Source organism: Bufo bufo, chromosome 2 (assembly GCF_905171765.1).
Source record: "Bufo bufo chromosome 2, aBufBuf1.1, whole genome shotgun sequence".
NCBI classification, from domain to species: domain Eukaryota; kingdom Metazoa; phylum Chordata; class Amphibia; order Anura; family Bufonidae; genus Bufo; species Bufo bufo.
The window spans coordinates 795,729,148-795,744,143 of NC_053390.1; the positions used below are offsets into that span (position 1 = coordinate 795,729,148).

The 14,996-nt window shown below is 50.9% G+C and overlaps 1 protein-coding gene across 2 annotated transcripts in view; it reads right to left on the reverse strand.

Moving 5' to 3' along the window:
• EIF2AK3 (eukaryotic translation initiation factor 2 alpha kinase 3) overlaps positions 1-14,996 on the reverse strand; it is a 47,393-nt gene that overhangs the window by 24,925 nt on the left and 7,472 nt on the right. The window contains exons 3-9 of one of the 2 annotated variants that reach the window (XM_040419280.1): positions 12,574-12,768; positions 12,339-12,472; positions 10,606-10,840; positions 3,145-3,307; positions 2,766-2,906; positions 2,483-2,605; positions 133-353 (exon numbers count right to left, since the gene is read on the reverse strand). In XM_040419280.1, the coding sequence (XP_040275214.1) occupies positions 133-353; positions 2,483-2,605; positions 2,766-2,906; positions 3,145-3,307; positions 10,606-10,840; positions 12,339-12,472; positions 12,574-12,768 (1,212 nt within the window). The remainder of the gene's footprint in view (positions 1-132; positions 354-2,482; positions 2,606-2,765; positions 2,907-3,144; positions 3,308-10,605; positions 10,841-12,338; positions 12,473-12,573; positions 12,769-14,996) is intronic. The other variant, XM_040419281.1, reaches the window with a different exon arrangement.

The window sequence follows — 14,996 nt, forward strand, 5'->3', positions numbered from 1 at the left end:
ATCTGTGCTGCTGCACATAGAGCATCGTCTTCCCAGGTGACAGCAGGACTAGTTGTGCCCAGGTTTACGGCTTTGGAGTGTGAACAAGTGTTCTCAACTTAATTCTGAACAAGACCCGACGGTTGTACGTACCCTGGCGCTGTTAGCCGGCTGGAAGAGCTTGCGGACGATGTATGTAGTGGCGGTGATGCACAGCAGGATGGTGCCGATTATCTCCTTCCACCAGGGGAGAAGCACCACAGGATCCTTCTTACGAATGTTCTTGAAGTTTGGGTTCTCCAGTATCCCAATGGTGATCTGGGTTCCTCGCTTGCTGCGCTCCCTCTTGTAGTACGGCAGGTAATAACCATTATCTGCAGAGAATGAGATATAAATACAAGAGCATCAGAGACACCTGACGCCCCTTATGTGCCAACACAAAGGCACGGTGACTTCACCAGCAGAATGGTGAGTGCAGCTCTGGAGTGAGATACAGGATCAGGACATAAGTAGGGGTTACTCTACTAACTAAAGATAAACTAAAACGTCACAGGTGGACACAACATGACGATGATGGCAGTGAAGATGAATTAAAGTGGTTTTCCGGGTTCAGGGGCGATCTGAACTGGACAGGTTAACGAGGAAGTAAGAAATGGGAATGCTCCATATAAGCAGTCCATCCAGAATGTCCGCCACGCACTATTCCTTCAGGGGTTGAATGGAAGACATAATCAGAGCGGCGTGATCGGGCACTAATGGTCTGAGATGGGGGGGGGGGTCTGGGAATGATGGGGTGTCACACAGTGCAGGTAAGTACCACTGAGAGAAGGCTGCTGGACAGGAAGCGCGGCCAGGCGGACGGCCGCTACAAGGGGATGAGGAGGCTCTCGGGTTTCATATCTGGGGGCTTCTCTGTTCTTTGCTGAAAACAAGGTATACGGTCAGGAGGATACAGCAGTCTATGGAGTCCCAGTGCTAGGGCCATACATTCATACATGCACAGAGTGGCCAAGATCACACTGAAACCCATCATGCCTTATCCGTCAGACTGGTTGCGATACCCCTAAATCATGAGATCCTGCAGAACAAAATCGCAGGCATGGCAAACCGTGGGTCCGCAAAACATGGGCACCAGCTGTGTGAACTCTGCACAGACTTCAATGGGTCCAAGATCTCAAAGATATAGGACATGTTCTATCCTTTGTGGTGCAGAGGTACAGAGCCAGTACACAGAAGGGCTTCCATGTGTTTCCATGGGCTTCTGGGTCTGGGCATCTGTGTAGCAAAAGAAAGGACAAGTCCAATCTTTCAACACATCCCGCGGATCGTGGAACCAGGTGATTGGTCCGCACTGCGATGAGGAGTGTACACAGCCAATGCCCATGTTTTGCGGACCCGTGGTCTGCATCACAGGCACGGCAGCACCCTGGTCATGTGCATGGGGCCCTACTATGGAATAAGTACATCATAGACGAAAGCCTGCCTTGTTTTGGGACTCCGCTCTATGACCCGAACAGGGAGATGCTCTGTAACCGCAGCTCTTGCGGCCCATGCAGTCATTTATCGGACTTGGCTGGAAGGTACAGATGCCCGATGTGCAATGATCAGCTTTTCACCGTGCTAGGGTTGACTTTTTGAAAAACAGTCCCTTTGAGATGACCAGCTTTAAAGAGGACCTGTCCCCTCTCCTGACATGCCAGTTTTAATAGCTTCATGCATTCCCCGCGTACTAACAATTCTGTAGCATCTAGTCTCATGGCTCCATGTTGTACCGTTCCTTTATTATTTGTACTAGAAGTTATGAATGAATTTCTAGCAGCCTGCAGTAAGGGTATTGAGGGGTGTTAACCAGCTGGGGGTGTGTCCCTGCACAGTCTGACAATGACAGCCCTGATTGGATAGACTAAGTCTGTGCAGGGACACACCCCCAACTGGTTACCGCCCCTCTGTACCCTTACTGCAGACTGCTAGCAATTCATTCACAACTTCTAGTATAAATAATATAGGAATGGCACAAGCAACATAGAGCCATAAGAATAGATGCTCCAGTATTGTTATTACATGGGGAATTCATGAAGCCATTAAAACAGACATGTCAGGAGAGGGGAGAGGTCCTCTTTAAAGGGGAGAGCTAAGTGCCAGACTCTGCAGCTATGATCTGGGAGATTTATCACAACTGGTGTAAAGGAAAGATGGCTTACTTGCCCATAAGAACCAATCAGATTCCACCTTTCATGTTCCAAAGGAGCTCTGAAAACGAAAGTTGGAATCTGATTGGTTATGGGCAACTAAACCAGCTTTCCTTTACACCAGTTTTGATAAATCCCCATTCTGTTTAACAGACAGCAAAGGTTGCTGCTCTAGTTGCTCGTGGCGATGTCTTGTGTGACTTTACCCCCTCCCCCCATAGGATCTGTAAAAGGAAGCACCAATAAAGCCCTGGAGAGCAAGTCAGAAACCAAATCGGATATAATGTAGGATCTCTAGGGGCGGACTGACTTACCATACGGATACTGGAGCACAGACAGGGCCCCGTTGCTGTACTCCTCATGAGAGAACTTATCATTGCTGAGACATTTATCAAACTCGTCCGAACCAACCAACACAGGCGTCCGGGAAGGAGAGTCTGAAGAGAATGAGAATTAACGTGTTTAACTACAACTCCCAGCGTTCCCCAACTCATTAGCATGCTACAGATTGCAGATTACTGGTCAATGTCTATCACAATGCAGTGGAAACACAAGGAAGGAATGCAGGGGCTTGGATACTAGGATGGAGGTGCTTACGTATTAAAGGCTTCCACTTGATCCTCGGCAGAGATATTATGGCGTTACCATCCTTCCTGGTGTCCAACGCTGTCGGATTCACTGGAAATTTCTCTGATGGCCGAACAGAAGCCTGCAGATACAGCTGCCCCCGATACATCCCTATCACACCGAGAGAAAACACAGTGATCATACTCGGCATAGCTACTAAGGGGCTCCACTAAACTTACACAGGAATCACATTGTTCACATGCAAGGCTATTGGAATGGGGGTGAAGGAGAAATACTAGGACCATTTGCCCAGCACCATGCTGGGGGGGGGGGGGTCCATTTTGATCTTTGCTATGAGGTCCCCTCTTACATATACACTACTCCGAGACCCAGACTGTATCATATGTACCGAGGTAGAAGCTGGACTCGGTGGCTCCTCTGGCAGCTTCCACAAGATCCTCTTCATCCTCCAGGACATCATCATTTGATGAGTAACTCGTGTCGTCAAACAGATTAATGGGCACCACCTTCCCATCTCTGACTAACCAGGCCGAGGCTATGGGGGTGCAGAACTAAATGGAATGAAAAAAAAAAAAAAAAGTATTAACCCTTAGGATAACCCCGATGCTTTTATTTTTGCGTTTTCATTTTTTCTTCCCTGACTTCCTACAGCCATAACTTTTTTATTTTTCCCATACACATCGCCGTATGAAGACTTGCTTTTTGTGCGACAAGTTGTACTTTCTAATAGCACCATTTAATATTGCATACCATGTAGTGGGAAGCGGGAAAAAAAAAAAAAAAATTCCAAATGGGATGGAACTGGAAAAAAATTAAAAAAAACGAGATTTTTGTATAACTTACCAGTAAAATCTCTTTCTCGCTCTTTCCTTGGGGGACACAGAAGACCTTGGGTATAGCTCATCTCCATAGGAGGCGTGACACTAAGTGAAGACTGTTAAGCCCCTTCTCCACAGCTATACCCTCAGCCTGGAGAGAGAGGCAGCCAGTTGCGTGTCCAAGCAGTGAGAAAAGGCAAAGTCCAACAAGGAACCAACAAGCCAACTACCCAACGGGTAACACAAACTCGGAAACCGTGTAGAGAAAAACAATGAATGGGTGGGTGCTGTGTCCCCCAAGGAAAGAGCGAGAAAGAGATTTTACTGGTAAGTAATACAAAAATCTCGTTTTCTCGCCCAGTTTCCTTGGGGGACACAGAAGACCTTGGGACGTTCAAAAGCAGTCCAAAAGGGGAGGGACCACAGCTCCAAGGCGAAGCACCCGAAGGCATCAAGGAACCGCCGCCTGCAGACCCAGGCGGACCAAGGCAGCATACGCCGAAGCCAGAGTATGCACCCTGTAGAACTCTGTAAAGCGTGCAAGGAAGACCTGTGGCCGCCTTGCTCAAATGCATGGCCGAAGCCCAATGCCTCCGGCCCAGGAGGCACTGACCGCTCTGGTGAAATGAACGGTGACACCAAAGGCAGAATCCTGCCCTCGGTGCGGTAACCTCAGCAATAGCCAATCCGATAAAGCGGAGGAAAAACCACCCTGGAGTCCGTCAACTCTAAGCGCGGACCTCCAGGAAACCCAAGAGACCGAACGTCGTCAAGAGTCGGAGATCTCCAAGTAAAAACTGCAAGGCCCAAACAACGTCCAAATCGGTGAAGTGTTGAAGCGAAAGGCAAACACCACCTTCAGAAGGAAGAAACGGGATGTAGAACAGCCCTGTCCTGGGAAAAGACAGAAGGCTCGGAACATAAAAGGGGCCATTCAGAGACATGACTGATACGGAAACACAACCGTACAGAACAGACGGGGTAGAGAGAACTTCTGTAACGGCTCCAAGGACAAGATTGGAGCGCCGAGAGCTCAGTATGTAGTTTCCAGGGCGGTACCGGAGGACAGTACAGAGGAACCAAAGAGCCATTTCGAGTAAGAAGGTCTTGACAGGCCCAGAGGGCCGGGGAACGCTGGAAGAGGAAGAACAGCGCTGACACTTGATACCTCAGGTAAAGGAATCCCAGTCCCAGGTCCAGGCCGGACTGGAAAAAAGACAGAACCATGGGGAGAGAAAAAGTCAGAGTGGGGAATGCACAGCTTCCCACAGAACCCCAGATAAAAAAAACATAAGTCTTACGACAGATCCTGGACAAAACACAGCCAGGAGCGGACAGTAGCGAACCCGCTGGAGTCGCCTGGCAAGCGGGCGAAAAACCAAATGTGATCAGGCGCAGACCAGTAACACGGGCAGAAGTCGACAAAACTGGTCCCGTCGGCCCCCGAGCAACGTTGTCCCGTATCCACCCGAGTGGGGGAGCAGAAGGACAGACGGAAAGGAACCAAAGGGTCCGCCCAGCATCCGCCAGGACAAGACAGGCTAAAGTCCATGCTGATGTAGCCATGTTCTACAGTCCCGGTGTAGGAGATCAAAGGACAATCTGGACCGAAAGGTAGTCCCCCCAAGTTACCGAGAAGGTAAGTCTACAGCAGGACCATTGTCTTAGAATGGACCACGCAATCTGCACTCAGCGGGAGGACAGAACGCGGTAGACTCGGTAAATAGGCACAGCTAATACAGCCAGTGTGAACAAGGGAGACAGTACGAGGCCAAAAGGAACACCGGAACCATCCACATGAACAACCATGCTCTCCCCAGAGGGGAGGACAGTGAAAGAACAGCCTCTGAAGTCTGGCGGGACAGAAGCCACATCGGAGTGATCTGTACCGAGCGGGAGCGAAGCAGAGCCGGCGAGATAAGGTAGTCGAGACAGAGGCCGGCATAACACCCTCCAACCGAAAGGAGGAGGAGTGGGCAACAGGGAAGCCATAGGACAGCTCAAAAGCAGAACCCTGCTACACTGTGAGACGCCCGGTTCACCGCCTCGCAGAAGGCGAATACCCTGAAGAACCCAAGGCGGAGGTCCTCCGGACCTGGGTAATCGAGCACCCAAGAGAATTTGGGTGACCTTCCCGAGAAAAGCGACCCGCACCTGGTAGCAGATCAGACTGAAGCGTAGAGGCGCCAAGAGGAAGGACTCATAACACACTGCATCCGAAGAGGAGGAAATTGCAGCAGGCAAGGGAACCGCAGTCCTGCCAGAGCCAACGAAGAATTCGAGGGGCGCTGCAGACAACAGCACTCTCGACCATGTGACCACTAGCGCAGGGAAGCAATACCGCGGAAGGACGAATGGGCACGCATCTAGGAACCACGAACACTCCCTGGGATGAAGGGCCAACTAAATGAATGAGTACCACCCAGCTCCGTGCAGCAGAGAGCAAGTAGAGCCCGTCCGGGTCAGGTGGACAGAATGAACTCCTTAGCGACGAGTGCAAGGTTTGCGGCAAGCATCGTATCCCAAGAAAACAAAAGAATGCCGCAGGAAGCAGGTGAGGCATACGTACGAGCAGCCCGTAAGCAGTGAGAAGGCCAACCCACCTACAGGAGGAGAAGGCATACACGGCCCAAACAACGCACAAGAACGTCCGCTCACTGCAAAAAGGTTACTCAGCAAAAAGGGGGGCTCGCCACAGAGTGCCACAGCATGTACGTAATTGCAAAGTGCAACCTGAAAGGGAGTTATGCACAAGCCTAGTATAGCATGCGATGGAACGCAAGCAGTCCGCCCCGAAAGGGGGGAAATTGTATCTGGTAAACTGCAGTCGGCAAGAGTGCAAAGGCCGGTCCCAAAAGGGAGTGATGCCTAAGGCCGTACCTACTTCAGAGAAGCAGGACATACCCTATAATCCAGCATGAACGCAGGAGGTCCACCTAGTGAAAGGGGAACATGCACAGGGTTATCCTAGCATTAAGTGAGTGTGCAATAATACACCCAACACTGACTTAGCGAGAGTGCAACTACTCTGCCAATGAAGGGGGACAAGTCCAGCACAGCCATACAAAGACAGCCGTGAATCTCATGAGCGTGCCAAATTCTGCCCATGGAATGAGGGGTGGTCACGCACAAGGCCAGCACCGTATCCAATGGAAGCGCAAGCGTTCCACCCATGTTAGAGGGCCATGCTCATGGCCAGCAATGTATCCGGTGAGAGTGTAGCATGCCGCCCAGAAAAAAGGGGGGGTAATGCACATGGCCAGCATCTCATCCAGGGAGAGTGCGTGCACCCGCCTTGTATGGGAGTCATACACATGGCCAGCATCGTACTGGTGAGAGACAAACACAGTCAGTGAGAATGTGTGTATGTCACCTGAGGAAGGAAGGCATGCCCATGGCTGGCAGCAAATCCAGCGAGAGTGCGTACACCGCCCACGGAAGAGGGGTCATGCATATGGCCGCCAGCGGATCCAGCGAGAGTGCAAGCACCCTGCCATGTATGGGGTACATGCACATGGCCAGCAACGTACCTGCGAGAAAACAACCACAGACAGAGGGATGTATGTATGCTGCCTGAGTCATGCCTATGGCCGGCAGCGAAACCAGTGAGAGTGCAGCATAGCAACGTAGTACATCATAGCACATCAGAGAGAGTGCAGCGTTCCGCCTATGGAAGGGGGTCGTGCACATAGCCAGTACCGTATCCGGTGAGAGTGCAGTATTGCGCCTAAAAAGGGGGGGTCATGCACATGATCGGCAACAGATCCAGTGAGTGTAGCGTTCCGCCTAAGAAGGGGGTCACGCACATGGCCGACAGCGAATCCAGTGAGAGCGCTGCGTTCCGCCCATGGAAGGGGGTCACGCACATGGCCGGCAGTGAAACCAGTGAGAGTGCAGCGTTCCGCCTAGAGAAGGGGGTCACGCACATGGCCGGCAGCAAATCCATAGAGAGTGCAGCATTCCGCCTTTGGAAGGGGGTCATGCACATAGGGGGGGGGGGGATGCACATGGCAGGCACCATAACTGGAGAGATGATAAATGCTGCCTACGAAAGGGGCGCATGCACTTGGCCAGCGCCGTATCCTGGAAGAGGGCAGGAAAACCGCCTAAAAGGGGAAATGCCCTAGCACCGACGCAGGTTGGGAGTGCAACACTATGCCGCCTGTGGAAAGAGGGCATGCAGACATGCAGCCCTACTGATGAGGCTGCAGCGTCCTGCGCAGTCCAATAGAAATCTGTTATTATTATTATTTTATTTTTTTATATTATTCATTAAAAACACAGCCTCTCTGAGGCTAAAGGGGGGCCACCATATAGGGGCACAGATAGTCAGGAAAAGGGGGGCCAGCCATACAGGCCCATTGGGAGCCGGCCTGTACCCAAAGGGTTAACATGGATCATGCCTGGAGGGCGGCGCTGCGATCCCCTGGGGGCGGAGGAACCTCCCGGCGGGAAGAATTCGCGCCTGGAGAAGTTCCCGCCCCCTCCACCAGAGGCCGGAATTTTGCGGCCTAGTAGGCCGTGAAGCCGGGGTCTAAATTTGCGGCGCCCGGTATGTACCGCCGGGACCTGAGGCGGAGTGGCGCATCAAAACCGGCCGCGGGTGCCCACCCCGCGGGCCGGTCGGAATTGCGGCCCAGCAGGCCGCGAAGCCTGGGCCAAAATTTGAGGAGCCCCACCGACCGGCACCAACGGTCGGCCGGGGCCTGCTGGGCATAGAAGTCAAGCCCAAAGCCTGCCGCGGGAGCCCACCCCGCCGGCCGGAAGAGTCAGGGGCTCGGAATGGCGGCTTGCCGACCGCGGGAGCCCACCCCGCCGGCCGGAAGAGTCAGGGACCCGGAATGGCGGCCTAGCAGGCCGCGGAGCCTGGGCTAAGATTTTTGCGGCGCCCGGCCGCACCGGAATACCAATGTCGGCCGGAGGCGAGGCCTTACTCCACAGCCGTCAGGAGCCTCAGGCCTTGAGCAACACTCCGGTAGGAGATGGGGGACCCAGAGACCGGGTGCCTGTGCTGATAGAGAAATAAACTATGTTGCCGCTTCTGTAGCTGGCTGTGGAGACAGCCACTGGCTGCATGTCTATGGGAGCCAGGCAGGGGGGGGGAGGCAGAAGGAGATTGCCGCTCTGCGGCACCCCAAGGGCCAGCATAGATCCAGCAGGGGACTAGAGGCCCAGTATGGGGGTCAGGCACGCAGGAGACCAGGGTGGGGGACGTAGGGTTGGAGAAGCCTCTCTCTTACCACAGCAGTCTTCACCCTCGGTCCATTCCAGCAGGGTCGCCCCTTCAGCTACTGGCACCGTAGTGGCAGGACGCTGGAAGAGGGACTTGGCGTGCGGGCGACCCTTGCGCTGGCGGGATGTAGGGGAGCTGGGCTGCCCTGATCCACCTTGCCTTCTGTGGGGGAGGCAGCAGTGCGGGTGACCGGCACTGGCGCAGCTCAACCCCGGGAGAACAGAGAGGTCTAGTGCGTCTCTGTTATCCCTGATGATCTGGAACAAAAAGAAAAGAAAAAAGTAAAAATCTAAAATTGAAACAAGGAGAAAGCAGCCCTGCAGAGCAGGGAGTGTCTTGCCTCCTTGGACACTAAGCAAAAACCTGGCAGTCTCTCTCTCCAGGCTGAGGGTATAGCTGTGGAGGAGGGGCTTAACAGTCTTCACTTAGTGTCACGCCTCCTATGGAGATGAGCTATACCCAAGGTCTTCTGTGTCCCCCAAGGAAACTGGGAGAGAAAAAAAAAATGCCAATGCTCCACAGTTTTACGGGTTTTATCCCTTTGCGGCAAAACTGACCTGTGCCCTTCATTCTCTGGGTCAGTCTGATTACAATGCCACATATGTGTAAATACTGAAAAAATTAAATTAAAAAAAACAATGTTTTTTCAAAGTTTTATCTTTTTCATTACCATATTCTGCATAATTAAGTCTACCGAGCTGTGTGGGGGCTCATTTTTTTGCGGGACGATCTGTCGTTTCTAGCGACACCATTTTGGAGTGTGGGTGTCTGTTTGATCAGATTTTATTCAATTGTATGGGGTCAGAGAAGCAATGAAAAATGGGCCATTTTGATCCTTTTTTCATTTACTGTATTGGAAAAATATTTTTATATTTTAATAGTAAGGTTTCGTATAGGGAAGATAGGAAATCAGCAATCTATGTTTTTCTATGTTAGCCTGCCACCTTCTGGCCAACTTAGGAATTGCAGCTCTAATATGCTGGGTCTCTTCAGAGGGACCCAGGCCCAGCCTTTTAGAATTAATCACCAGCAATGCCGATTGCCGCACGGGGATACCGGTATTAACCCACCATTTAGATGCCGTGATCACACTAAGAGCTCATGCACACGACCGTATGCCCTCCGAGACATACGGTCTGTGAGAGGGCCATTTGTCCTGGAGCGGCATACATCGTGCTCACGGGAGCGCGCAGCATTATTGGTTACTATGATACTGTGCGCATCGTGCCGCCTGCGGGACTACTGTCCTGCACTCATATGATCATATCAGTACAGGACAGTAGTCCCACAGGCGGCCCGATGCGCACAGTATCATAGTAACCTATGATGCTGTGCGCTCCCGTGCGCACTATGAATGCCGCTCCGGGACATTTGGCCCACTCACGGACCGGATGTCTCGGAGGGCATACGGTCGTGTGCATGAGCCCTTAATCACAGCATCCAAAGGCTGTAATGTCCGCAATCTAGATTACTGCCGGTCATGGACGTTAGCTGCAGGTCTGTATGGCGCCTGCTGCAGGTACATGTACGGTGCTGGTATCGAAAGTGTTAAAGGGGTTCCCCGCTTTTAGGCAAGCCCTACTTGTTATAAGGTTCACTTGACAAAAAGCTGATTACAAAATGCCCATTACTAGAGTCCCCCTGTGTTGTCAGTTTTCCTCCTGAAACCGGTCAACCCCTTCAAGGCGATCTATGACGCGTCTTCACTTCTACTGAAGAGTCACTTTACAGTAGCGTTGTGCCATCTACATGATGCTGTGCCCTGCATCTAATACATAGCAGGCAGAGAGCGCGTTACCTGATGCTCCCACTCCAGGTGCCCCAGTTGGCGGTTAAAGGCCATGACCTTCCAGTCGGCCACAGAGACCTTGATGAGAACGTCCTTAGTGCCGGCCTCCGGATCATCAACGTCAGCGATGATTTTAGAGTCATCTGTGCCACCAGTGGGTTCAACGTGGCCCTCGATAAAACCCACGCCTCGCTCAATGTCTGGGATGTAACGCAGTTCAAAATGACCAACACTGAAATTCCACCTGAAGAGGAAGAAAAATTGTCAATTTACAACAGGAGGTGAAGTGTATCGGCAGAATCCTCAGATATTAAAGGGGTTGTCCGGGTTCAGAGCCGAAACCGGACAAACCTCCATTTTCACCCCGGCAGCCCCCCTGACTTGAGCATCGGAGCAGTTCATGCTCTTATGCTCTCCTTTGCCCTGCGCTAAATCGCGCAGGGCAAAGGCATTTTTTAGAGATCCGTTGACGTACCGGGGCTCTCCACGGGGCTGCCAGTAAAATGGTTAGAGCAGTGCTAAAGCCCGCCCATCAGAGCCGGTGACATCACCGAACACCCAGTGTGTTATTGAAAACAAGCGCATCGGAGCATGAGATGCTCCGATCCTAGCCTCAGGGGGGCTGCTTGGGTGAAAATAAGGGTATGTCCGGGTTCAGCTCTGAACCCGGACAACCCCTTTAAAAGGGTTGCCCCACCTCCAACATGGGTGGCCGGATAGGTCATCATTATCTGATCAGTTCACCCCGTGGCGCTCCAGGCGAGTGCTCCGACCTCCTCGCTGCTTACCAAGCACCGCGCTGTACATTGGATAGCAGCCATGCTTGGTACTGCAGCTCAGCCCCATTCACTTGAATGGGACTGAGCTGCACCTAGGCCATGTGACCAGAGGAACGTGAAATCACTGGCCTAAGGGTCCATTCACACGTCCGTTGTTTCTTTCCTGATCTGTTCCGTTTTTTGTTGAACAGATCTGGACCAGATCTGGACCCATTCATTTTCAATGGGTCCTGAAAAAAAATCAGACATTGAGCTGTCCGTTTTTTTTCAGGACCCATTGAAAATGAATGGGTCCAGATCTGGTCCAGATCTATTCCGCAAAAAACGGAACAGATCAGGAAAGAAACAACGGACGTGTGAATAAGGCCTAAGAAGAGACTGTGGAGCTAGCAGGAGCACTGGGGCCTCTTCAAAACAGTCGACTGGTGGGTGTGCTGGATACCGGACCCCCACGATCAGATACTGGTGACCTATCCCGAAGGATAGGCCATCAATATTCAACACACAAAAAAATCCCTTTAAATACTTCATGCACAGTTATTCAAGGCAACCTGTCCCCCGGTTCGGGGCCCCTGGGCCACCTGCAAACCATTATGCAGCTCCCATACCTGCTCTTAGCAAATTCATCTGTCTCCACAAAAATAGGAAGAGGAAATTGAAGTTATTGAGAGAAGAGTCCAGGACATTGAGCGCGTGCCCACCTCGCTTCACTGTGCATGCACTTGGGGCACAAGTGCAGTGAAGAGACGGGCACCAACCTCATGGACCCGGAGCGGATTGTCCTGGAATTACAGGACGTCACTGGAAACCCACTGTAATGCTTTTCATAGGTACCACAGAGAAGACACTGCAGTCTGCAACATCCCCATTACCCCAAATATGTCCAAACTGGGAAAGTGCAGAGGGTATGATCAGAGTAAACCGCCCCTTTAAATGAAATGGTCACTTCTGGGGTGCACTTACTTTTCACTCCCACTTCGAGGCCCCACTGCACGCACGGTTTTCTGCTTCCGATGTAATAGGAGGACATCGTCCTGCTCTGCCTCCTCCTCACCACTCCACCGCCGGCAGCCCATGGCTGAACAGATGTATTTCACCTGAAAAATGGTGTACACGGCGTGAATATATATGCAATGTCACCTCCCCCCAGGGGTAAGATCAGCAGCAGCCTCATTCTTCTGAGGGCGCCGACACTCACCTTTCCACTGCTGGCGCTGAGCCCATAAGTTGTCAGGGACTTTCCTCCAACTAACACGACATCGTCGCCAAACTTGTAGGACGACTCTAGGAGGGACTCCACTGTGAACGGAACGGCTTCCATGCTCTCTCTGTCCCGGTCCCACTGAAAGAGGTCTCCATCCAGGGAGGGGATGATCATCTTATTACCAAAGACCTAAGGGGAGAAAGCAAAAGGAGCTGCAGGGTCACGTGCTGGATGCAATAGAGGAGTGCGCCCCCCATCAGCGAGAGCGGGGAATAGTCCTCACATCTATAGGGCACAACTGGTGACAGGTACCATCTATGTCTACATTTACTAGGGACCGATCATGTACAGATCATGAAAATCGAAACCGTAAATACATTTACTTACACGAGATGGTGGCAACTGGTACTTTATATATTGACAATTATCTGTCTACAAGAGAGCTTACTGGTAACTGTTTACAGCTGCCAGAGGGGGAAGGACACTGACTGTGAAACCTACTGGGCTCATTTACCAAACTGGTGTAAAGTAGAACTGGCTTAGTTGCCCATAGCAACCAATCAGATTCCACCTTTCATTTTTGACCGCTCCTTTGGAAAATGAAAGGTGGAATCTGATTGGTTGCTATGGGCAACTCAGCCAGTTCTACTTTACACCAGTTTGATAAATGACCCCATATATCTAACTGTCAGAGGAGGGGAAGACGACTGACTAGGCAAATTCATCGAGCCTTGCACTCCGGAAATCTGACTTTTTAAAGTCACAAAGTAAGTAATTCCCGACTTTTTGAACTTATTTGTGCCAAATTGTAAGTGGGCGGGGAAGTGGGCGCGCTTGTCAAAATAGTTGCAAACTGACTCCAGTAGGAGGGCGGAGCAGGAATACTGGAGGGTCATCGACGCAGACGTTTTGGGTTTAAAGATGCGCCAAATTTAACAAACAATCTGCGACATTTCATAAAGGTCAGCACGGGGCCTTGCAGCGCTGGGGGCCCTGGGTTCGAATCCAACCAAGGACAACATCTGCATGGAGTTTGCATGTTCTCCCCGTGTTTGCGGTGGGTTTCCTCCGGGTTCTCCGGTTTCCTCCCACATTCCAAAGACATACAGATAGAGACCTTAGATTGTGAGCCCCATTGGGGACAGTGATTGTGATCATGTCTGTAAAGCACTCCGGAATATAGTAGTGCTATATAAGTGCATACAATAAATAAATGTGGAGCAAAGTAGTTCAAAGCAGACTTCAAAAATTCCCCCCCTATATCTACGATTGTCAGAGGGGGAAGGAGACTGACTAGGAAACTTACTGGGGACTATATCTACGATTGTCAGAGGGGGAAGGAGACTGATTGGTGGGGGATGTAGATATATAGGGAGTAAAAAAAAAAAAAAAAAAATTAAATATTTATTTATTTATTTGAGATTGTGGGTAGAAAACAGAAAAGGGCCGAGGACACTGCCCAGCGGCCCACCCTCAGGGCAAAAAGACTGGAAAAAAAGATGAGGCATTTTTGGTGTCAACAGTTAGGGCTCATGCACACGACAGTATTTTGCGTTCAGTATACTGGCCGTTTTTGTAGTTCAGTATGCGGAACATATACTGAACCATTCATTTCAATGGTTCAGCAAAAAATACTGAAGTGTCTCCGTGTGCATTCCGTTTCAGTATTTCCGTACTGTGAAAAGATAGAACATGTCCTATTCTTGTCCGCAAATCACGGTGCTTGGCTCCATTCAAGTCAATGGGTCCGCAAAAAAAACGGAACACATACGGAAATGCATCCGTATGTCTTCCGTTTCTGTTCCGTTTTTTGCTGAACCATCTATTGAAAATGTTATGCCCAGCCCAATTTCATCTATGTAATTACTGTATACTGTATATGCCATACGGAAAAACGGAACGGAAAAACGGAACAGAAACGGAAACACAACGGAAACAAAAAACGGAACAACGGATCCGTGAAAAACGGACCGCAAAACACTGAAAAAGCCATACGGTCGTGTGCATGAGGCCTTAAAAGTAGTGTAAAATAGTGTTTAATGGCCTTTTTGTACTTTCTATATGAACGTGTTTCACGGGATAACCCCTTTAAGAGTTTGGGACCTTCAGACGTCATACCTGCTGGAGATTACACACAAGCCGGACCGTCACAGGCACCACCCAGAACCAGACATGATATGTTTCCATACAGGTTTGTATTTCTCATAAAATACCAATGCTGCAGCATCTTTCCTTACAACTCTATACTGTCCCGTTCCTGCGCTATTCCTGCTGCAAAGCATGAAGATAAGGACAATGGCGTCTCCGCGCACCGTCAGACTGAGTAAGGACACGCGCTACTGACAAATGGGATGGCAACAAGGTTGTCAATGTGGTTGTGCGTTTCTAGGAGGGTTAACAGAGGAACATCACAACGC